This window comes from Panthera pardus, unplaced genomic scaffold, assembly GCF_024362965.1.
Source record: "Panthera pardus isolate Hobbes unplaced genomic scaffold, ASM2436296v1 HiC_scaffold_16, whole genome shotgun sequence".
Lineage (NCBI taxonomy): Eukaryota > Metazoa > Chordata > Mammalia > Carnivora > Felidae > Panthera > Panthera pardus.
The window spans coordinates 109410386-109434918 of NW_026526721.1; the positions used below are offsets into that span (position 1 = coordinate 109410386).

A 24533-nucleotide genomic window follows, 5' to 3' on the forward strand; every position below is an offset into this window, starting at 1 on the left:
GCTCAAAAGAAATGGGTAGTTTCCTGTCTCAGCTGTGATGAATCAGCAACCCCTGACACCTCTAAACAAGCCCCAGACATTTTGACCATTCAGTCAAGAGTACCACACCCGCTCTCCACCTCCTGTTCAGCTACCTGTATTAAAAGTGTTCAGGACTCACTCAGCCAGTACCTAATTTGCTGTATTTCTTTTTCACATTTGTCCCCCACATTCTGCCACTCTGCCTGAGTTTAGAAAGTTAAAACAGTGGTAAGAGTTTTACTTCCTCCCACCAAGCTGCATTAACCTGGCTGTGACTGCCTGCAACAGAATGGCCAAGAGATAGATGTGCACAGGTCTGATCAACAAGAGAATTAAAAGAGAACAATAACTTCTGGTTTCCTCTGTGCCCCTCCCCCCACGCCCAACACCTTCGCTTTTGGCTTGGTGAATGCCTGGCTTAATGAGTGACACTCCTGCTCACCCTTACCTTTATCCTTCCCAGACTGGAAAACTTCTCCTTGTCTTCCATCACTGCTTTCAGAACAGGCTGGGACATTCTGTTCTTCTTCTTTGAAGTGGTAGGACTGTCAAAATCAAAGCCACTGACCACCGCCCGACGATAGGACGTGGAGCGCAAACCTCTCCGCAGAGACCCTGGGCTGTCCACGTCGTTCTCCGCCTCACCCTCATCGTCTGCGGGGCCCAGAGGTGCTCCGAGGCCCTCCACCATGCTACGCACCTTGAGGAGTCTCCTGTGGGGCTCCACATTCTGACTGTTGGATTTACTTATTTTAATTTCCGAGGCCAGGTTCTTTGGAATGATTTGCTGCTTCCCCACTTTGAGGGCAGCAGGGCTGTTTGTGCTCAAAACCACTGAAGGATTCTCTGGGAGCTCGTTCTCCTGTGAGGGCAGCCTTTGGAGGGGGAGTTTTTGTTCCAAAGACCTTTTCTGGGGCGCAGGAGAGAGTTTCGAGGGTCCCGGCTCAGGATCCTTAGTCGTCTGGCCGGATTGCGACCCAGAGCCTGGGGAGTCGATATTAGGGATGAGCCCATTTGCAGCAGGCAAAAGCAGTGGGCTGGTGGTCAATCCGGTCAGGTCTCCCTCCCGGCTACAGCAAGCGGGAGAGTTAGGAGTCCGCTGGGGGCGCAGCGGGTGAGGCATGGGTGAGGTCACTGTGCCATTCGCTGGGGATTTCGGGGAGCCCCCTGAAAACGCTTTGGGAGCCTGGGGAGACTTGGGACGTTGGAGCCGAGGAGAAACAGCTCTGTATTCCGGGGAGACTGTCCTCCCATTGGTCACCACCCTACGATGAGTACAAAGCAGCAGGGGGGTCCCCTGGACGGTCCTGCCCTCTGAAGCGGTGGGTACCTGGGTAGGAGTCTGCATCGCGGGGAGCGTCCCTCGGTCCTCCACTGGGAAATCCGTGATCAGCAATCCGCTGGGGCTCTGGTAGGACTGGGGCCTCGGCTTGCTCCGGCCCAGCAACTGAGGCTGAGGAGTTGACCGCCTCCGCCATAAAGGGGTTAAGCTGTTGCTAGAAAAATCCACATCACTCTCGCTGTCCATAGCGGAGACTCGGAGGTCAGCCCGAGAGGGAACAGCACCCAGTTAGTCTTGCCTAAAGAGGAAAGAAGTCATGGAACTTTGCCTCCGGACAACCAGACACGCCTTGCAAACACGCGCGCTCCGAGTCTGGCAGTCACCCGACTGCTGTGCGCGATACAACTGCGTGTCAATTAATTACCCACCCTTTCTCGGGCAAAATCTGCGCCCACCTCGCTGCGTGTTCCGGAACAGAAATCTGGGCTGTACCCAGGCGGAATAATCCAATTACCTCCGCGTCTCTCCAGCGTCCAAAGACCACCCGCACGGAAAAAGCCCGCCACCAATACGCAGGGTGCAAGCTGATGCACAGGAAACTTTGCTACGAGTTCAGCTTTCTTGGGAAACTCGCCGCGCGACGCTTCCCTCCGCCGCCATCCAGCTGCCCAGCCCCGTCGTTGGTCCCCTCTCGCTCAAGCCGCCTGGCTCCTGGGCAGATTTACCTTTGGGACTTTACAGAACCCAGGGCCAACGAGCGCCCACTGCCCCTTGGGTGGCCCGGGTCTCAGATCGAATCACAGCAGCGGGAGATCTGGAGACCACAGCAGCCGACAGGGGCCATCGGCTCCGCCCTCAAGCTTGGTCCCGCCCTCAGCCTTGGCCCCGCCCCAGTTTTAGCCACTCTTAGACCCGCCTCTGTCTCAGCCTGAGCAAATCCTGCTTTCCCGCCCTGGCGTATCTTCGATCCCCTCCGGTCTCTGTTTAAAACACTTGAGCACACGTGGGCTGGGTGCCGAACTCAAGGGTTCCGGACCGGGAGCTGTGGGCGCGCTAGGCTGTTGCCAGGAGCACAGCGTGAGAAAGAGCGTGGGAGCCATGCGGAGTTGCAATTTAGAAAGCCCTGGGGCAGGGTTTGGGGGAGGGGGTGGTTTAGGGGTCTGGTCCTACGCAGAGTAGAGTTTTGCGAAATGCGTGAGTTGGGCTGCGCGGCTCTAAACGCTGAGAGCCAGTGCCCTCTCAGCATTCGGGTGGTCTTAAAACACAAATCTGATGGCCTCGCTCCCCTGCTTAAAATATAATATAGATTGATAGATATGCTTGCTTGTGCTTAGAGTATTTCCGGAAGGATGTGTACCGGCAGCTCGGGGGAGGGGAACTGGGTGGCTAGGAAGCTGGAGGGAGGAGGAGTTTTCATTCAATAATATTGGCCCTTTAATGCTTTGAATCGTGAATTTTACCAAAATTTATTTACCAAAAATAAATGCAATTTAAATTACAAAAAAAATTGGTTTCCAAGCATACATAGAATAAAATTCAAAATTCTCCATGACTTACCAGGCACTGCACGACCTGCCTACCTCTGTGGCAGTTTTTTCTCTCAACACTTTGCTTCACTATTCTTAGGCCACACCCACTTCAAGTTTAACCGCCTCAGAACCTGCCCCTTTGTTTTTCCTTGACCTTCTGACCCGTTCCTCCGTCAGAGAGGACTTCCCTGACCCCTCCTGAATCAGATCTTGGCCCTGCTTATTTTCCCAGCCACCTGTTCTCTTCCTTTTCTACGGTTCATGACAATGTGCATATATACATTTATTTTTGTATTTGTTATTATGTTTTGTCTTCTTTAGACTGTACGCTTCCAGAGGGCAGCAGCCATGTGGCCATCCCTCCAGAATGCTCCCTTGCCAAATAGAAAGTTGTTTGTAACCTGGCCAAGCTCCTGCTATGTCCGAAGAATAAGGCAAACTGGAGAGGAAAAATGACCATAAGATCTATATAATCAAGTCTATCAGCGAGACATATGGGCTGCTCTCCAAGTTCTCCCAGCATTCATGCATCCAGCCGGGATATAGTGAGTATCCACTGTGTGTGTTAAGTTACTCATTTTTGCCCTAGATACATTGAATGTGATGGCCAAAAATCTTGAGAGGCAAGCTCTGGGTTGTGAGATGAAGCATGAAGTTTTTCGTGTTTTATACTATTCTGTATTACCAAATGCTGTATGTTGAATATATATTACTTTGAGCTGAGATATTTCTGTAAACAAGAAATGGCATCAAAAAATTTTTAAAAGATAAGTGTAATCTATTTCTTAAACTTTAGTTAGTTAACATACAGTGCAGTATGGGTTTCAGGAGAATTCAGTAATTTGTCACATACATAACAAGGCCCAGTGCTCATCACAATGCTCTCCTTAATACCCATGACCCATCTAGCCCATCTTCCACCCACCTCCCTTCATCAGCCCTCAGTTTGTTCTCTGTCATTAAGAGTCTCTTGTGGTTTGTTTCCCTCTCTTCTCTTCCCAGCCCTTCCCATATGTTCATCTGTTGTTTCTTAAATTCCACATATGAGTGAAATCATATTGTATTTGTCTTTTTTGATTGACTTATTTCACTTAGCATAATACATTCTAACTCTATCCACATTGTTGCAAATGGCAAAATTTCATTCTTCTTGATGGCTGAGTAATATTCCATTGTGTAAGATCCACATCATCTTTATCCATTCAGCAGTCAATGGACATTTGGGTTCCCTCCATATTTTGGCTGTTGATGATGCTGCTATAAACATTGGGGTGTGTATACCCCTTTGAATCTGTATTTTTGTATCCTTTGGGTAAATACCTAATAGTGCAATTGCTGGATCATAGGGTAGGTCTGTTTTTAGGCTCTTGAGGAACCTCCATACTGTTCTCAGAGTGGCTGCACCAGTTTGCATTCCCACCCACAGTATAAGAGGGTTCCCCTTTCTCCACATCCTCTCCAACACCTGTTGTTTCTTGTGTTAATTTTAGCCACTCTGACAGGTGTGAGGTGGGATCTCATTGTAGTTTTGATTTGTATTTCTCTGATGATGAGTGATGTTGACCATCTTTTCATCTCTTAACCATCTAGATGTCATCTTTGGAAAAGTGTTTATTTGTGTCTTCTGCCAATTTCTTTAAGTGTTTATTTTTGAGAAAGAGAGAGCCAGGAAGGGGCAGAGAGAGAGGGGAACAGAGGATCTGAAGCAGACTCTATGCTGACAGCACAGAGGGTTCAGACTCATGAACTGTGAAATCATGAGCTGAGCCAAAGTCAGATGCTTAACCTACTAAACTAACCAGGCACTCCTACCCATTTCTTAACTGGGTTATTTGTTTTTTGCGTGTTGAGTTTAATAAGTTCTCTTTAGATTTTGGATACTAACCCTTTATCAGATATGTTGTTTGCAAATATCTTCTCCCATTCTGCTGGTTGTCTTTTAATCTTTTTGATGGTTTCCTTCACCATGCAGAAGCTTCTTATCTTGATGAAGTCCCAGTAGCTCATGCTTGCTTTTATTTCCCTCGCCTTTGGCGACGTGTCTAGTAAGAAGTTGCTGTGGCTGAGGTCAAAGAGGTTGTTGCCTGTTTTCTCCTCTGGGATTTTGATGGTTTCCGGTCTCACATTGAAGTCTTTCATCCATTTTGAATTTATTTGTGTGTATGGTATAAGAAAGTGGTCCAGTTTCATTCTTCTACATGCCACCATCTAGTTTACCCGGCACCACTTGTTGAAGAGACCGTCTTTTTTTCCGTTGGATATTTTTTCCTGCTTTGTCAAAAATTAGTTGGCCATGTAGTTCTGGGTCCACTTCTGGGTTTTCTATTTTGTTCTATTGATCTATGTGTCCGTTTTTGTGCCAGTACCATACTGTCTTGATGACTATAGCTTTGTAATGTAGCTTGAAACCCAGAATCGTGATGTCTCCAGTTTTGTTTTTCTTTTTTCAGGATTGCTTTGGCTATTCAGGGTCTTTTGTGGTTCCCTACAAATTTTAGGTTTGTTAGTTCTAGTAAAAAAAAAAAAAAAAATTAAGAGACTTAAAAAAGAAATACAGCTAATTACACAATCATAATACCCACTTTTTAATACAGAATATGTTCAATACTAACATATATTACTTTTTATATTAGAAAAGTATAATTTAAAAATGCTTAACTGATGATAAATAAAGTGTTACCTAATTCAGAATGCAATCTGTGACTTATGTTAACAAGTTAAAAATCATGGTATGAGAAGCAAGCTTACCTTCAACCTACGTTGTGTCTGCAAACAAGTGTAGCAGAGGATTGTGAAGAAATCACGGGGCTTTCCTATCTCATTTCCAAGCAACAGCTTCATTCCCACCAAAACAGCAACAGAAGACACCAAACTCTGTTCCTTCAATAGGGGAAGTTTGGAAATTCACAGACTTACTGCCTATTTTAGCCTCCAATTTATCATTTCCAAATCAAAGAGAGCTTCAATTGTACGCACCACCAAGAAAGGACAAAGAGTTGCCAATTTAACTACACAACATGTTATCATATAGGATTTTCGTGTTTTTCCTTATTAAAGACTACTTTTAGACTTGGACATAGATTTTTTTTATAGTAATATGCATATATAAAAAAGAAATATAAGCAAATTAAATTAAGTATTTCTAAAAATTTTGTACACTAAATATAATTCTGAATCCCTTTTCATACAGAACATCAATATGTGTTTTTGCACACAAGAGAAAGGGCAGCATTTCTTAAAAGAATTTCCTAGTCTTGTCTCTGGAATTTGCTTCCTAGCCACTAACACTCATTCTGCAAGTTTGATGCTGGGGCCATCCTGTTTGATGCCATTACAAGCTCTGCAGTTTTTTGTTTTTTTTTTTATGTTTATTCATTTCCTTTGAGAAAGAGAGAGCAAGCAGAAGTGGGGGAGAGAGAAAGAGGGAGAATCCCAAGCAGGTTCTGCGCATCATTGTGGCACCCAACGTGGGGCTCGATGTCAGGAATCGGAAGATCATGACCAGAGCCGAGATCAAGAGTTGGACGCTTAACCAACTGAGCCCCCCTCACCCCGGTCCCCCTCTACAGCTTCTCTTTTAATGGCCACAAGAAAGTTTCTGACAAATTAAATTCCATGCCTTAATGATAGTCGTATATAATACAAGAATTGCTTTTACCAGCCTCTTGTTGCTTTGGAATTTCTTTCACCTAATTTGGCAATTTCTCTCGCCTTCAATAGCATCTGTTATCATATGACTTTGACACGTGTAGTACTAAATTGCATAGACCTCAGTGAAATGATGACAATTCGAGCAGTTGTGACCATGTTCACAAATAAAGAGGCAATGCCAACTATATCATGACTGCCATCTGGCCATTGCTTATTTCTGAAGTAAGACATGTACCAGTTCCAGAGACATTAAAATGTGGGGCCAAAGTGCTTCTTAGAATTGGAAAAATATATACATTGAGCTAATGAGGAATGATAGGTTCCAGTGGTATATATATTATTTTTCCATTTTTAAAAATTAATTTGTCCAGTTCTATTGAGTTATATTTGACATAACATTGTACTAGTTTAAGGTATACAGCATAATGGTTGATATATGTATATATTTCAAAATGTTTACAAGTGAGTTATCATGCATTACCTCACAGTTATAACTTTTGTGTGTGACGAGAACTTTTTCAATTTGCTGCTAGCAGCTTCCAAATATATAATAATTAACTGCAATCATCATGGTGTCCTTTATACCCCCAGAATTTACTTATAAGCACAAGTTTGCACGTCTTGACCACCTTCACTCCTTACTCCCGATGATATTAAAATATTCAATGGTACAAGATACCAGAGGCTGAGATACCAATTATTGTTATATGTCCGAAATCAATTTGTATTGATCACTAATTATATGCCTGGTATAATAATTGTGCTAATTTAAGTGTCCTTTGTTAACTAACTATATCTAAAACATTAAAAAATAGCAGGAGATACCCAACCTGAATTAGATGCATGGGAAGCTCCCTGTTCCCTGAACACCTTTGTAAAGAAGCACAGATAGAACCAGGCCAGAAGAATAGGTACACTATTGTGAGGTGGAGAACAAAAGAAGGGTATCCCAGAAACATGTCCCAGCATGAGCAAAAACATGAAAGGATGGCTGGAAAACAAATATTAAGTGCCAACTGTGTGTCACACATTGTCATTATTACGTAGCATTCAATCTCTCTCATTAATCCTGTCTCCACTTAAATATGAAGTGCTGAGGGTCACAATGCTCTTCTCATACTATTGGGGAAGTGGTTGAGTAAGAATCCCAACTTGAGGGGGCGCCTGGGTGGCTCAGTTGTTTAAGCGATTGACTTTGGCTCAGGTCGTGATCTCACGGTTTGTGGGTTCGAACCCCTCCTCAGGCTCTATGCTGACAGTGTGGAGCCTCCTCGGGATTCTCTCTCTCCCTCTCTCTCTGCCCTCCCCCCACCCCCGCCACTTGTGCTTTCTCACTCTCTCAAAATAAATAAATAAATAAACTTAAAAAAAGAAAAAAGAATCCTAACTCGGGTCTGTCACGGTCAGACTTCAGAGCCCACAAGCTCCATATACCAGAAACCAAGGTCACAAGAACAGAGAGTTTGTAGTTAGAAGTTGTAGGAGATTCATGTGGCTAAATATGGTGAGAACCGAGTGTGGCCTGTGGCATAAACTAAGGGACCTGGATTTTACCTGGATGGCATCTGACACTCTCTGAAAGTACTTAAGCTTCTGTATCCTTTAAAACAATACATCTATCAACATTCAGTCTCAGAAATAAAAAATAAACAGCTTTGTTGGTAGATTTTAAAAAAAAATCTACCTAAGCCCATAAACTCTGAGGGTGATCTTAGAGAAAAATTAAAGAAAAATATTTATAAATACATAAGAACAAAGCATTAATATCTATATCATTTGCAAATCAGTAAGAAAAAGGTAACAATGGAAAAATGAGCAGAGTGAGAATGTAGGTTTCAGAGAAGACACAAATATACATGAAAATATATGCAGCCTCAACAGTAAAGATAAAATGAAAAAAGTAATGAGATCATAGTTCTTCATCCACTAGCTCAACAACAACAACAAAAAAAAAACGTTTTTAACCCACTGTTAGCAAAAGTGCAGGGAAAAGAGAGTTTCAACTCATTTATGGTAAGAATGTAAATTGGTGCAGCCTCTCTGGAGAGCAATTAGATAATACATACTCAGAACCTTGAAAACAGGCAAATGTTTGATGCAGGAACTCCACTATGCAGGATATAATCTTGAGGAAATTATCCTTGAGGTACGCAAAGAAGTATGTTCAAGGATGTTCATCAAAGCATTTCTTACTGTGGCAAAAAATTAGAAGCAGACTAAGTGTTTATTGGGAGGAGAGTCGTTAATAAATTAGGGTTACAATGCAACTACCAAAAATAGTGTAGATATACAATTATTCATAAAAAATTCAAAATGTTAAGTAGGAAAAAATGCTTTTACAAACGTGTTTAAAAATGCTGGTTTTAAACACATCATGCAGAATGTCCTCCTTGGCATTTTTAAACATGCAAATAGCTACGTGTATATACGTCACATCTGGATTTGGAATATTTAAAATGTTAGCATGTCCACCTCTGGACAGCAAAACTTCAATTATGCTTTGCTGTGCAACCAACCACCTTACCATCAGTGGCTTAAAAAGCCACTGTTGTTATTTATGGTTTCTCACCATCCTGTGGGCTGGTGCTTGGTTCCTCTGCTGGCCCCCCGGCTCTCCTGTGTTGCTGCAACCAGCTGTGGGATGGGCTGGATCTGGAGGACCCAGATGGCCTCACTCACGTGCTTAATGGTTGGTCCTGGCAGTTAGCTGGGGCCCCTCAATTCTCTCTTTCTCGTACCTTAACCATCCCGGACAGGCCTAGTACCCCCTGTACAATGAAAAGATAAAGCCAAAATGACAAGGAAAAGTCTCAAAGGAAGTTTTGAAGATTGGTTCTTACTAGGGAAAATGTTCTTAAAGGGAGACTTTCTTTTTTTTCAATTTTATTTTTTTTTACATTTATTTATTTTTGAGAGACAGAGCACAAGCAGGGAAGGGCAGAGAGGAGACACAGAATCCAAAGCAGTCTCCAGGCTCTGAGCAAGTTGTCAGCACAGAGCCCAACACGGGCTTGAACCCACGAACCATGAGATCATGACCTGAGCCGAAGTTGGATGCTGAACTGACTGAGCCACACAGGCGCCCCAAAGGGAGACTTTCTACAACACGTATAATATTGATTTGTATATTAGGCTTTTTTAAAACATTTTTTTGAGCACTCACGATATACCAGGCCCTCTTTGGAGTGCTTCGAATGTATTAAATAACTTAATCTTCACAATAACCTCATGAAGTAGAAACTACCATTGTCTACATGTTATAAACGAGGAAACTAAAGCATAGGGAGGTTAAGTACCTGTGCAGTCTGGCCTCAATCTGGCTCATAACTATCACACTACTGTCATACTGTTTGTGACTCTGTTATTCATTCATATTCCCATTTTTCGCAAACAAAATGTAAGCACCCCAATGTCAGACTGGTTCTTTCTCTATCTCCTCAAGTTCTTCAGTAATGAACAGATGGATGATATGTCCCAAGCAAAGGACATGCAGCAAAGGGCTGTGAGAAGGTGGAAGAGGGTCAGTAAAGTATCCTCCAGACTGAGAAGGCACTTTCAGACTGGGAAACAAAGCAAGTCACTCCATACCATTCATAGAGTTTTATCAGGGTAACTTACTGACAGAAGGATCACACGGACAGACCATCCACCGTGCTACGCAGCTATTCTCCACCCCCACTCAGACTTTAATCCACAGGTTTTCTAGAGCAAGGGGCATGATGGTGAGGTCAAAGCGTAGTTACCTAAAGGGGCACCATCTGTGCATCAGAAGGGCTCTAGCAGTTAGCTCGAGTGGAGCCTTGTGCGTGCGGTCATCTCTGCTAGTTACCCGAAGTGGGGTCTTCTGTGTGCTACTTTAGGGAAGATCAGAACAATCCTTCCTGCATTCCCGTCAAGGCACACATGAGCTTCCACGGGGCCTGGAACACGTGGCCCTGAGGGAGGTCATTGCATGGGCACGGAAATGATGGAGCACCCAAGATGGAGTCAGTGTGGTCAGCACCCCTCCGAGGGAGCATCCAGTGAGGAAGATAAAGTCAAATGCCTTTGTTTGTTTATTTATTTGTTTACTTATTTTTAATGTTTATTTTTGAGAGAGAGAGAGAGCACGAATTGGGGAGGGGCAGAGAGAGAGAGAGGGAGACAAGAATCCAAAGCAGGCTCCAGGCTCTGAGCTGTCAGCACAGAGCCCAACACAGGCCTGAACTCATGAACCATAAGATCATGACCTGAGCAGAAGTCACATGTTCAACCGACTGAGCCACCCAGGAGCCCCTCAAAGGGAAAGTTTTGGAAATCGAAGTCGATCAGCAGTCCTGGTCATGAATTAATATTTACTTGGCTTCTGGTTGGTGCCAGGCCCTGGGCTAGCCATAGATACAGTGGTAAAGAAAGTCCCCGCCTGGTCCTGCTAACAGTCTATGAGAAAAGAGCGATCCTTGACGGCATGTAACGCCAACCCTGCTGCTCACGTGGTGCCCTTTCAACTAGTGCTTTCAGGTGTGGTGGGCACGGAATCCAACTTTCAGGGCTTGTACAGAAAGCAGCCAGTGTGAAAACTCAGGACAGGCGCTTAACTGCTAGTGTGGGAATTTTGACAGGAAAACGGAGGAAAAAAAGGCAGTCACTTGAGGGAAAAGGAGAAATAAGCAGTTTTATTTCAAGACTGGGGACATTTGGCTGGAAGTCAGGAAGCTGGGTTTCAGCCTGTGCCTGCCACTTTCTTCTTGTGGGAATGAGGACAAGTCATTTCATCTCTAAGACCACAGTTTCTTCATTGTCAGATGAATTGTCCCTCCTTCTCAGCACAGTTTGGAAAACACTGGTGTAGATTAGAGTTATTTAAATGTGGCCAGTGTAATGGTTGGGGGAAAGGGAGACAGGGAGGTGGGGTGGGGATTGGGGAGAGATCTAGACAGATAATTGTACAAAAACTTTCCCCTTATCTTGAACAGCAACTAATTAGAATAAATTTCTGTTATTCTAAATCTAGGGTTAAAAAAAAAATCATAATGAGAAAGGGTTTCATCAAGTTTAAAAGTTGGTGAAAATGGCTCTGAGGACTCTTCTTGATGGGCCTCAAGGAAATAGTAGAAAGACTCACTCAAGAGAGAAAGGGCCTCTTTTTCCTAGTCCTTGTATTCAGTGTCCAGTCCACTAATCCACGACTGCAGTAAGAATGATCACTCTTAATATATTCACCCTCCAGTGACGGTCAATTAGGAAGCTCTACATTCAGCCACAGTCTATGATTAGGATCCCAGGTAAACCACAAGGGCAGTGTGGAGAGTGACTTTCAGAACTGGTCAGGTCCCAGGAGCTATTGTTTTATTCTTTGAATTGCAGGGATGAGCTAAGCAATTGGGCAGCCACTTTCTTCCATGGGGTCTAGTTTAAGGTCACTGCATGACTTGAACAGACTCTTCACCTCTCAGTACAGTACTCTCCTTGGTGGTTTGGCTTTTTGTTTTCTTTTTCTTTAAAATTTGAATATGTTTATATGGTAAAAATTATACAAAGTAAAAAGTTTCCTACTTGGCCCTCTAGATGCATCCACTGTGAACAGTTTGTTATATTTGATAAATTGTCAAATTTATGGTGGGACATAAGCAAACATTTAAGGGCGCAAGGGTGGCTCAGTGGGTTAAGCGTCTGACTTCGGCCCAGGTCGTGATCTCACAGTTTGTGGGTTAGAGCCCTTCGTCGGGCGCTGTGCTGACAGCTCAGAGTCTGGAGCCTACTTCAGATTCTGTGTCTCCCTCTCTCTCTGCTCTTCTCTATCTCTCTTTCTCTCAAAAATAAAGATTAAACAAACACATATCTGCACATATGGTAGACACACACACAAACACACACAAAAATATCCTGTAACAACATTCTATACCTTATAGTTTACCTTGGATATCATTCCATGCCGTATCATTCCACTACTTCTAGAACTACCATGTACTTCTCAATGTCTGCATAGCCTTAGGTAGAATCAAATAAAATTGTCATGTTTGTAAGTCATAAGCAAATACTGACAATTTCATATGGTTCCACCTAATATTATGTAATTGATTAGCAAATTTCCTGTTGATAAATCTTTAAATCATTTCTTTGCAAAAGCTAAGCACCAATAAGGAAAAAAGTGTTCTTTCCAGCTCTGAATCTCCATGATTCTTTGCTTCGTTCCCATTCTTCAGTGCCTGGAATATGTAGGGTAGTAAAAGAGAAACTTTATTGAATAACAATGCAGGTATGGTTTAATTCTATCAGGTGTAATTTGGAGTCTGCTCTAAGCACAATCTTGATGGTGAAATATGATGAACATCCTCTAAGCAGAGTTCTACTCCTTTTTGGGGAAACTGGGGTAAGAATGCCATCATCACTATCACTGATTTCCTTTGGTGATAAGTTCCCAGTGTCTATTTCCTCTTCTTTTCTGTCCTTTCCTAGATCCTGCTCTTTCTCTGGATCATCAACACAGAATGTAGAATCACAGCTCTTGTTTCATGAAGTTTGCTAAGTAATTTGAACAAAGAGATATCTGGATAGGCCACACTGTTCCTTTTGTGTGAAGAGTTTGGTGTTTGCAAAAGAACTTGAGATTAAAAAACAAAATCTGTTGGGTACACGCCACTTTTCAGGTAAAACTGTATCAGGAATCATGTGGGGACACTTAAAACTAGCCGATACTTTCAAGTTTTCTCCTGCCCAGATTAGTTTGGAAGAAATCCAGTCTTACTATCTCAAAAATTCAGCAGGAAAAAATAGCTGAAATAAATTAAGCCCATGATTACTAAATTCTGTGTTTACCTAGACATTCTGGCATTGGATTTCAAAGGCAAAGCTTTTTAGAAGTGTTTTTTAAACTCAGTTTTGCCATAGATTTTAAATTGGAAGAAAAATGGTAAACTAAACACATTTGAGCTCATTACCAAGCTACTCTCACCAAGCAGCACTAATAGAATTTGAAAAATGCTTTCCAGAATTGAGATCTGCCACCTAGCAACCACTTTGAAATGCTTCCTGTGCTGGCTCAAGACTACTCAAAATGCCCAATTTTGAAATTGGTGGGGCGTTTTGCTGTGCATTGGCCACAGTCATTGAACAGGGGATTAGAACTTGGTTTTTAGGGCATGCAGATTAGAAAGACTGTTTAACCTGACTGCTTAACTGGGTTTTGAAATAGTGTTGGAAGATTAAATACAGATTAAAGATCGCATCAGGCATATTATACTAAAAAATTATTATTTATCTGAAATTCAAGTTTAACTGGGCATTCTGAATATTTATTTGTTACATCTGGTAACCCAATTTTGGGGAGACGTTTGTAGTGCAGAGCAGAGAAATGTTTATAAAATATATATCACATGTGTTGACTTGATCCCTCAAGGCTGCTAGCTTTACAGATCTCAAATATCTTATCCAGGGCACTGGTTAGTGAGCCTACAAGGGAGCCTGAAGTGCAGGTGTGGGCAGCACAGGAGCTAATGGAAAGGAACAAGAAAATCACCCTAAAACAAGGGGAGGACAGACAGCAAAAGGGGTTAATAGTGCAGGAGCAGGATGCACCCATGGAGTGTAGTGCTGTGTGGTGAGGAGAGGGAACTGTCTAGAAATCTGGGAGGAAGTTCAGGTGGCATATCAACATGTATTTTATTTTATTTTATTTTATTTTATTTTATTTTATATTTCAATTGAAGTATAGTTGACATAAAATATTATATTAGTTTCATGTGTAAGGGTAGTGATTCGACAAGTATATACACCATGAAATCCTTACCACGGTAAGTGTACTTATCATCTGTCACCATAAAAAGTTATTACAATATTATTGACTATATGCCCTATGCTGTGCTTTTCATCTCTGTGACTTATTTATTTTATAACTGGAAGTTTGTACCTCTTAATCCCCTTTATCTATTTCACCCATCCTCTCCATCCTGTCCCCCTCCCCTCTGGCAACCACCAGTTGGCATTCATTTTGTTTCTAAGGGGAAGAAGGAGAGGAAGTGAAGCCCTCTGCATAAATGTGCACTCTGAAGCTTGGGCTGTGGGAGGGGTGCAAACTGGGCATCCATAGAGGGCACTTCCACCTCCAGGCAGCATTCAGACAATTTCAGGTCACTTGCAATAGCACGGACAGCCAGTCTGGGACTGCAAAGGCTTTGTCAAGACGCTGTTCTTCCAGCTTCACCTGGCCCAGTTCTGAGCTTGGCAGAGGCTGTTACTTTGTCTTCAATCTAGATTATAGCACATCATCCCCACCCCAGAAATCTGCAGCCCCTGATTAATTTACTGCAGCAGTACCAAATAGTTAAAACAGAATGCATACATAATCCCTGTGTGTTTGCACACGATTGAACATCTCCTGAAGGACACACAAGAGGCTGCTAACTGTGGCAAGAGGTGGGGATGAAGAGTGGGTTGAAGTGAGCGGGTCCTGAATGCAGTGAGGTATACTTGCTCACATATCTTTGTACTCATTGGTTTATTTTTCTATGTATCACATTATATTTAAATATATTTATATACTAAATATATTTATTTGTTAAATATATTCATATATTTAATTATATTTAAGTATAAATCAATGACTAGGACAAATTCAGTCTAGAATCTGACTTATGTTTAAACTACTTTCCTCTCTGATTTAAAATGGCTCATTACAATAAGGTGTTTTTAAATTAATTTCTTTATATTAAGTTGCATGATTTGTATCCATTAGAGAGGTCTGGGATCTGACATTTCAGCCTGCTTTCTGGAAAATTAGCTGCTGAAATCAGTGACAAATCAACGGCAACCCTTTACAAAAAGGTTTTGCTCGTATTTTTAAATGTTTACTCTGAGTTTTGTGCCATGCTGTTTTTATGTATAGACATATAGAAGCTCAAAATGAAAGTCTGATAGAAACTAAATAAGAGTTTTGTATATTTTTTAAATAAAAGCAATATTGAATCTTACCTTGTATGTTCTTAGGCTAAGAGTCTTTGTCCCTTTTGTTCAGTAATGGATTTCTAGGACTTAAATTAGTTTTGGCACATATTATGTGCTCAGTAAATTGAATGAAGGTATACATGATCACTGGAAAATTCAAACATTACAGAAAAATATGATATTGAATGTGTGATTTTCTCTAGTCTCTTTCCTCCAAATAATCACTTATTTCATTCTCTTAAAATAAAAAAAAAATTATTTCTTAATGAGTAAAAGTTTCATTATAAACATGTTTTTAAAAACTAATTAGTTAAATGATACCATATAGAATCAACAACAGAATGCAAGAAAATGTTTGAGACTTGCATAACTGGCAAAGGACTAGTATCTATAATATGTAAAGAACATATTCCAATCAATTAGAGAAGCTGGCAAACTACTTGAACACACATTTTATACAAAGGTAGCTCCTAATAATCAAAGTCATATGAAGAGTACTCCGTTTAGTCACGAGGGAAATGAAAATGAAAACTATGCAGTCACCAGATTGGCAACAATGTTGAGGTCTCACAATAGTAAATGTCAGTAAGGGTCCTGAGCAATAAGAGCTCTCATATATTGTCTGTGAGTGAGAAAACTAGCTAATCCAGTATAGATCACTCCTTAGCATTATCATTTAAAGCTAGAATACACAGCAATTCCACTCCTGACTATCCAAGAGAAGTTCATTAATACAGCAGCAGTATTTGTAATATCCCCACATTGGAAACTGCCCAAGTATCTACCAGCAGAGGAATGGATGTAAAAAGGTGGTATAGTCCCACTACAAAATTCTACATAGCAATGAAAATGGAAAAAAAAAAAAAAAGGCATCTTTAGAATAAGACTCACCAACAAATAGTTGTTATAGAGGTTTTTCTAAGGGTTTCCTTAGGGGATCAGCAGGTCATTTCAGTGGACAGACTCTTCCCAGCGATTCAGAAATGTCCCAGCACTGGGATATTCCCATAAACAGCCTGCTTCACCTGAGGGCTGCAGTGTTATGGGGGTAGGGAGAAAAGGTTCATAGAGAGTCACTAAAGGGGTTTGTGGGTGAAGGGGAGACAGTGAAGCCAGGAAACATTCAGACAGTGGCATAAAGTCCCTGACATAGAGATCAGAAAAAAGTCTTGGGCTGAGGCTACTAGAATCCCTTCTGGGGTCTGTGCACTGGGGCTCCCAGGCCTGGCTGTGCATAAAGAAAGCTAGTTCTGCTGTGATAGAGATTCTCGAACATCTAGGTAGAAAGGGGCTGTAGAAAACACTGGTCGCTCAGACTGAGGAATCCATAGAGGCAGAGGCTCTGGGTGACCTGCTGGTTCCTTGCCCGTGGCCTAAGGTCCTTGCTGCTGTTCTTACTGCTGCTGTTGCTTCTGACGCTGACTGTCTTTGGCCCAGCTGTTCTTGAATCCCATCCGAACTTGAGCTCAGCTGAGGTTGAGTGTTTCAGCCAGTACCTCCTTTACTTTATAAGTTGGCTATCATCTTCTCAAGGTGCCTCTGACTCCTGCTGCTGTCTCCTATTATAGCGGTGTGTTCCTAACCCTGCCTTCTGATCCTGCACCTCTCTGGCTCTCAGTTTCCACATCAGAGAGCCATGAGTTCCCGAGGTGCTTTCGTCCTTTGTGTCTGCTATTTCTGCCCGTAATCATCAACTTGTTTGAACTACCATGAGTTTGTTCTACAGACATGAAGAAACGTGAATTTTAGGAGGTTTATGTAAGTGGGTTGAAGCTGGAGTTGGTAGTTGTAAAAAGACAATCAAATCTGAGCTCCACCATTCTCCAGGGGAGTCTGAGCAAGTCCTACATCTCCCTGAATTTTATTTTCTTATTTTTAAGTGGGGCTAATGGCTGTGACAATCACCCAAATTGGGTGTGAGCATGGAATTAGAGGGCACCTGTGAAAAATACTCTAAGCTCTGTACAAGACAAAGGTGGACATTTTATTATTGATTTACAGGGGCAGGATTCTCAAAGTCAAGTGCAACTGAGAAGAATTTTCAGCGCACTTAAGATCGGCTCCTGCCTGGGCCACCTGAGTCCTCTGGAGATTCTCATTCTGCAGTCTGCAGCAGGACCCATGAATTTGCATTTTATAAAGTATCCAGGTGATTTTGATGCAGGTAACCCTTTGACCTCACGCTGAGAAAAATGCTAGTTTCACTTCGGTTAATATTAACTGTTTCATATATACATATATATATATATATATATATATATATATATATATATATATATATTATTTGTTCAAAGAAATTCTTAGTATTTCCAGATGAATAAAAAGGATTTAATATTGAATAAAAGGGATGCCAAAGAAGTTCTCTTGGAAGACTGGAAAGTTTTTTTGGAGGACATGATAAATAGAATTTGAATAAGCAAAAAAAGATTTCCTGGCTCCAACTCTAACATGTGTATGCATTCATGATTTTTTATGAGATATATATATATATATTTCATTATTTTTATGTTGGGTGGTTGATCATTTCCTTACTGAATTTGAGCTCCTGGCATATCTAGAAAAATAGCCCTTTGCTGATTATATGCTTTGCCAGTCCATTGCTATAAAAATCTAAATAAAATGTTTTGGTATTTTCTTTTATGTCAAACTTGGAAAGGCCTATCCCATTCTATGATTATAAAAATATAAAACATGATTACCCATGTTTTCTTCTGGGACACTGACGGCTCACAGTGGTGGTGGTGCTAAGATCCAGATCTTCTTGAAAAGGGTACTGCCTGGCTCCCGGCATGGCAGAGAAGTCTTTGAACTCCTGTGCTCGTGAAACTTGCTGGAAACCTGCCCTCTAGGGTGCCAGAAAAAACTATTCATAGGGAGGTGTCTTCCTGGAGGCATTTTGCTACAAAACTACCCAAGGGAGGTGGTAAGGCAAACTTCTGGCCAAGAGGAGCGGTTACAGATTGTACATTGCAGGAGCTAAGCATTTGGAGGGGCTGAGAGTCTCGCAGGAGCCTAGTGCTGGAGAAGCTAACAGCACTGCAGGAGGCAGAAGACCTAGTAGGCACAAAACTTACGAGGGAGGATGCATGAGGTGTGGGTTGGGGAGCTGCTGACCTCTGGGTGCTGTTGGTCACTATGCACCGCAGAAGCTGAATCCTCAAGAAGCTGTAAGTGCTGGAGTCTGGTGCTGAAGAAAGCCACCCTTTACGCTACAGGAGGCTGCCTAACAAGACACCAGAACCAGGAGGCAAATCCTTTTCTTTCTGCAAAGTCTCTCCAGCTCTCCACTGATACAGTTTCAGCGCCAGCTAGCAAATAATATTTAAAGGGCTCAGGTCCATTTTCACAGGATAAACTTGGAGATGAGGCGATCAGTAGGTAACCAGCACACGTTTTCATGAATTCTTACTGAATAATAAAAGCATTTAAGGGTATTCATTTTGTTCTGAGTGCAGTTGTGTGCAATTCTCATTAAATTTTGTGTTGTTGTGTTTATATGTCACTCCTGTTTCCTAATTAGCATGTCATTGATGCTTTTGCTTTCTGTGAGTCAATAATTACATACATTTTATTTTTAGCTAACAGGTGGATTTTTATTTATTATTTATGTTTTCTTGCTGCATAAGTATTTACACATCACATTGCAATAAAAAAAATGTGCCTTTACTAGTTGTACTATTTGAGATCTATTAAGATTTGCTTTAGAGCATTTTTAAAATGTTTCATGGGTTTTTGAAAAGAATATAGGTCTGTATGGTAAAAGCTCAATACATATACTAAGTAAGCTTTAAAATTGTATGTTATATTTAAAATATACATTATATATAATATGTATATTATATATAAATATACATTTAATATGTATATTATATATAAATATACATTTAACATGTATATTATATTGTTAACTTAGTCTTTAGAAAACAGATCAATGTCTCTGATTTTTTTTAATTTTTACTTTAATTTCTCATAAATTTTATTTTGTATATTTTTGTGCTATGTTATTTGGTATATATTCATTAATGTAGATTGGAAGAGCATATCCAATTTTTTTCATAGTATATTTGCCTAGGTATGTGGTACATAGCAGATATTCAATAGACACTTATCTAATGATGGCCTTAATTTTTAAAAAAATCCTTTTTGAATACTATTTGTTTATTAGCATCAATATCATATCACTTATATTCTTAGAATAAGCTTTAAAATGTTAGCCAGAAAGAAGTGTATTCAAAAGATGGCAAGATTAGCAAAACTGTAGATAATTACTAAAGTTGGATGATGATACATGAGAATGAATAATACTATTTTCCTTTTTTTATTGCTTGAAGTTTTTCATAGTCAAAAATTCAAAATTATTCATACATAATTACTTATTAATTCTCCCCTTTGTAGGATAAATAATTACTTATTAATTCTCCCCTTTGTAGGATGAAACAGTTATTCCTTCTGTTCAGGTTTGGGTTTTTTGGTTTGTTTGGTTTTTTTTGTTCAGAGTCAGAGGATCCTTCATAGAAATACAAGGCTTGGGCTACATTCATCATGTAAACTGACATCCAGTATTTTCCAATATTCATCCAATATTCTCCATTGTGTCCCCCGCTTAAAATACTTAAAGGTTTAGTCTGCTTGTTTGTTTAATTAATACTTGAGCCTTAAAACGACTGCAGGCCTGGCTGAAAACCTTAGTGGCAGCCGTGAGAGAAACGCAGAGCCGGAGCACTCAGCTCAGCTGTGCCCCCATGGAAACTATGAGACAATAAGTGTTTTAAACCGCTAAGTTTTGAAGTGATTTGTTATGCAACAGAAATCATTAATACAGCACCCAATATACTTCCAACTGATTCACTTTCTATTTGAATCTACCTGAGTTAAATTAACCTAAATTAATTTTTGTTCTTTGGTATCTTGTACCTTGACTGATACAGATGCTTACTACATTTTCTTAGTAATTTTTTAGTCTAATTTTTTCTCACTACTCAGTCAACTAGTATTTATGAGTACTTTTTCAAAACTGGTATATAGTTGATAGATTCTGTAGTTCTCTTACTCAAGCATTTTCAAATGCAATTCAAACTAAGAGATGCATTTTATTTTATTACCCAGTGACATATACACATGGGGACACATACACACCAAATTTCCTTACTTTTAATATATGCTGTATTCTTTTACATCGATATTCTGTTCTCTTTGACTCAAAAATAAACGCTAGTTACAATGTACTAAATCAATTTCATGACTGACTAATAAGTCAGTGTTTGAAAAACATGACTATAAACTATCCTTTCTCTTTCCCTTTCTCTCTTTTTGTTTGTTTTACCATTTTGAGTTGTTCAAGATACATCAGAGTCCAGTCTGTTTTCTTTTTTTCTTTTTCCTTAGAGAAGTAATCTGTTTGTTTGGTTGTTTTCCCCACCTGGGTGCCCTTAGAAAATGTTTTCCTTTATCCTTGAAAGTAATTTATTTTTTCAGATATTCCACATGTCCTTTCCATTTGAAAAGTGACATGTTTTCTGCGTTCAGGGATATTTTCTTCTATTTTGGAATTGGAAATCCAAGTTTCTTACCTTCTTTTCCCCCAGGGCTCAGGTATTTATCCTTTGACCTAAGGTCTGGGAGAGTTTCTTAAATAACCATGTAAATCACTGACTATGTTTTTAGCAATATCTAATAGGTTTTTTTTTATTACTGACATGGTGTTTTAAAATCAGATGGTTGTTTTTGAATCTATACAAGCTTTTTCTGTTGTCAGATTGTATCCATGCATATTTGCAAAACATATCTGAGAAAGTACATTTATCTAAATATATAAATTACTTATGTGTAAAGATACTCATTAGAAACATGGGCAAATGATATGAACAGACACTTGACCAGCAAAGATGTACAGATGGCAAATATGTACATAGAAAGACGTTCTACACCACTAGCTATTAGGGAAAGGCAAGTTAAAGCCATGGTGAGACTCTACTACACCCCTACTAAATGGCTAAAATTAAAAAGAATGACAATACCAAGTGCTGACAAGGTTACAAGCAGATGAAACCCTCATAAATTGCTAATGGAAATCAGTGTGGCAGTTCCTCATAAAGTTATACACATGTTTGTCATATGATCCAGCAATAGTATCACTCCTAAGTATTTAACCCAGAGGAATGAAGACATATGTTCCTGCAAAGACCTGTATATGAATGTCTTTAATAGGTTTGTTCATCATAGCTTCAAACTGGAAACAATCCAAATTTCCATCAACCAGTGAGTGAATAAACAAACTGTAGTGCATTCATAGAATGAAATAGAACAAATTGCATAGAACAAATTGCATAGATAGAACAAATTGCATAGAATGAAATAGAACATGCAACAACATGGATGAATCAATCATTATATTAAGTTAAAGAGGCCAAATACAAAAGGCTATATACTATGGAAAAGGCAAACCTACAGAGATAGAAAAAAGATCAGTAGTTGCTAGAGGCATCAGTATGGGGGCAGGAAGTAGACTGCCAAGTTGCTGGAAGGAACTCTGGGGTGATGGAAATTTTCAATACCTTGATTTTAGTGGTGGTTATGTGATTGTATACATTTGTCAAAATTCATGAAGACTGTAAATTTAAAAAGGGTGAATTTTACAGTGTAAATTATACTTTAATAAACCTGACTTTAAAAATAGATACACGGGGCGCCTGGGTGGCTCAGTTGGTTGACTGTCCAACTCTTGATTTTGGCTCATGTCACGATCTCATGGTTCATGATTTCGAGCCCTGCATCAGGCTCTGTGCTGCCAGGGTAGAGCCTGCTAGGGATTTTCTCTCTCCCCCTCTCCCTGCCCCTCCCCAGCTCTCTCTCTCTCTCTCTCTCTCTCTCAAAATAAATAAATAAACATTAAAAAATTAAAAAAAAAAACCAGATACAGAAAATTGGGAAGTTGTTTTTCCATCTGGTAAAACTTTCCCTGATCTCAAAATGTACTCATTTATAGAGACAATGTCTTTTTGACCCTTACAGAGATTATGAAAGAGATTTTTTTTAATTTTGTTTTCTTGGAATAAATTTGCTTCCTAAGGAATATTTGTTATGATTCCTCAGAATAATCCCTTTCTTTTGAACTTTTGGTCCTTCATTTGATTATTGATTTTTTTTTCTACTCAAAGAGAGCAGAATTAGAATTTGCTGGTTGAAAAGTTTGTCTCCTGAAATATTTTAATAAAAGGAAAGGTGGAATTTTCCATTTTTCTGGGCTAGATTGGGTATTCAGTTGACTCTGCAGATGGCGATTTCTGGAAAGTAGCTCTTGACGAAGTAGTTACTTCTTAGCCACAAGTTAGAGCATTTTTGCCATATGGAGTCCAGGGTCAGTACCAGGGTAGGCTCGATTGTTACCATATTGAGTGCACCAGCATAGTGGGTGGGCAAATTCATAACCAGGCTTTAACACAAGGATCACAGATTAACAAATCTACAGAGGCCAAAAGGTAACCTACCTGTACAAAATAATCCACAGAGATCTGCGAAAACCTGGAAAATGCTTGCCTTGTCTAAAAGGAACAGCTGCTGCTCAGCCCCAGTCTATTGTTGCCATGTGGGAATGTGGGTTTAGCTCTGCCAAAGAGAGCTTCTGATTTAACACAAGCCAGAAATCCAGATTTTTTTATGCAAATTTCCCATTTTTTAAAAATGTTGGCAACGAATTCTAAATTTTAAAAATACTATGTGGACCAATATTGTGTGGTCCTAACAAAACCCATCTGTGGACCAGTTTGTAACCTCTGCCCTAAGAGCTGTTCCAGAGGAGGCCAGACATTCAGAGAGGGTGATGGTAAATTGAGGTTTACTCACCCACGACCTAGAATAATTTTATGGAACGCTGAACAGCCTCATTGTCTATCACAGTGGTTATTTTGGGACATAACAGATATGCCTTTTAAAGGCATCACATGGTCATAGTGATTGCATCCTCAGTATCTATTCTGACCCTCCCTTCATGCCAAATAAACAGGTGGTTTGTGTGGGACTCCCACCCCCTTCCAGTATAATATCCTCTTCACCCTCAATAGACAGTAATCCAGGCCAGTGCCAATCAGTGAACAGCATCTCCTAGACACAGGGACCAGACCACAGTGACTTTACTGGACAAAGGTTACAGATTTTAGAGTAGAAGAGCCCTTAGAGCTCAACCAGTTCAGTCCACTTATTTTCAGACAAGGAAACGAAACCCTGACAAATGTTGTGATTTGGTGGAGATGCGTAGCTGCCTGGAAGTAGAGTTGAGACTCTAACCTCCAGGTAGAGTTGAGACCATAACCAGTTTCCTCACACTACCCCCTTTATTTAAAGTCATCATGTTGTACTATGGGTGCCCCGGTGGCTCAGTTTGTTAAGCGTCTGACTCTTGATCTCAGCTCAGGTCCATGGTTCATGGGTTCGAGCCCTGCATTGGGCTCTGTGCTGACAGCATGGAGCCTGTTTGAAATTCTCTCTCCCTCTCTGTCCCTACCCCACTCGTGTTTACTGTCTCTCTCTCAAATAAATAAGTAAACTTAAAAAAACAAATTCATTATTTTGTTTTATAAACAACTTTCTTTGAGGTACTTTGCATTGATTACTCTCTTGTAACCATTATCATTTATATAATTTTATTAGACTACCTGATTTCTGCAGTATTACCATATGTCATTACTGTATGCCTCCCTTCTCTGAACTCAAGATACATCTCAACATCACTCATCTTACAACTGTGTCAATCAAGACTCTTTTAGTTACTAGAGGCAAAAAACGAATCAAACTTGCCCTAGCCCAAACCCTTTTTCTTTTAAAACCGAAAGCCTATTGGTGGCACTGACCTTAGGCACTGCCAGATTCAGAGGCTCAGGTGTCTTGGTCTCTTGGTGTGCTGGCCTCTTTCTCTTCTGGACTTGACAGCATCCTCTGTGCCACTGGGGAAGATGGCTGCCAGCAGCAGCAGGCTTACCTAATCATAATTTAGTAGCCGCATAGAGAAGTACCTTCTCTTAAGCTTTGTATATCAGCGTGGGAGACAGACCCTGATTCCCCCTCTTTGTGTCCTGGGTCTGCCACCTTGGACCTAGTGTCCAGAAAAGTATGCTACTATTATCCAGGTCCAG

At 40.6% G+C, this 24533-nt stretch overlaps 1 protein-coding gene and 1 long non-coding RNA gene across 5 annotated transcripts in view; both read right to left on the reverse strand.

Annotated features, from left to right (window-relative positions):
- Window positions 1–2179, reverse strand: part of ARHGEF26 (Rho guanine nucleotide exchange factor 26) — a 127622-nt gene extending 125443 nt beyond the window's left edge. Inside the window, exon 1 of one of the 3 annotated variants that reach the window (XM_019439998.2) lies at window positions 470–2179. In XM_019439998.2, coding sequence (XP_019295543.1) covers window positions 470–1549 — 1080 coding nt within the window. In that variant the 5' untranslated portion in view covers window positions 1550–2179. The remainder of the gene's footprint in view (window positions 1–469) is intronic. The other 2 variants (XM_053903697.1, XM_019439989.2) reach the window with 2 other exon arrangements.
- Window positions 2180–3825: 1646 nt separating this feature from the next.
- LOC109261455 (uncharacterized) lies at window positions 3826–24502 on the reverse strand. Of its 2 annotated transcripts, none has more exons than XR_002077388.2 (5): window positions 24252–24502; window positions 9053–9251; window positions 8550–8675; window positions 5581–5712; window positions 3826–5317 (listed from the first exon to the last, which is right to left on the reverse strand). It is a non-coding gene; the product is annotated as an uncharacterized LOC109261455 (long non-coding RNA). The 2 variants fall into 2 exon arrangements; XR_002077387.2 differs by lacking the exon at window positions 24252–24502 and adding an exon at window positions 18480–18632.
- Between the last annotated feature and the right edge of the window lie 31 nt (window positions 24503–24533).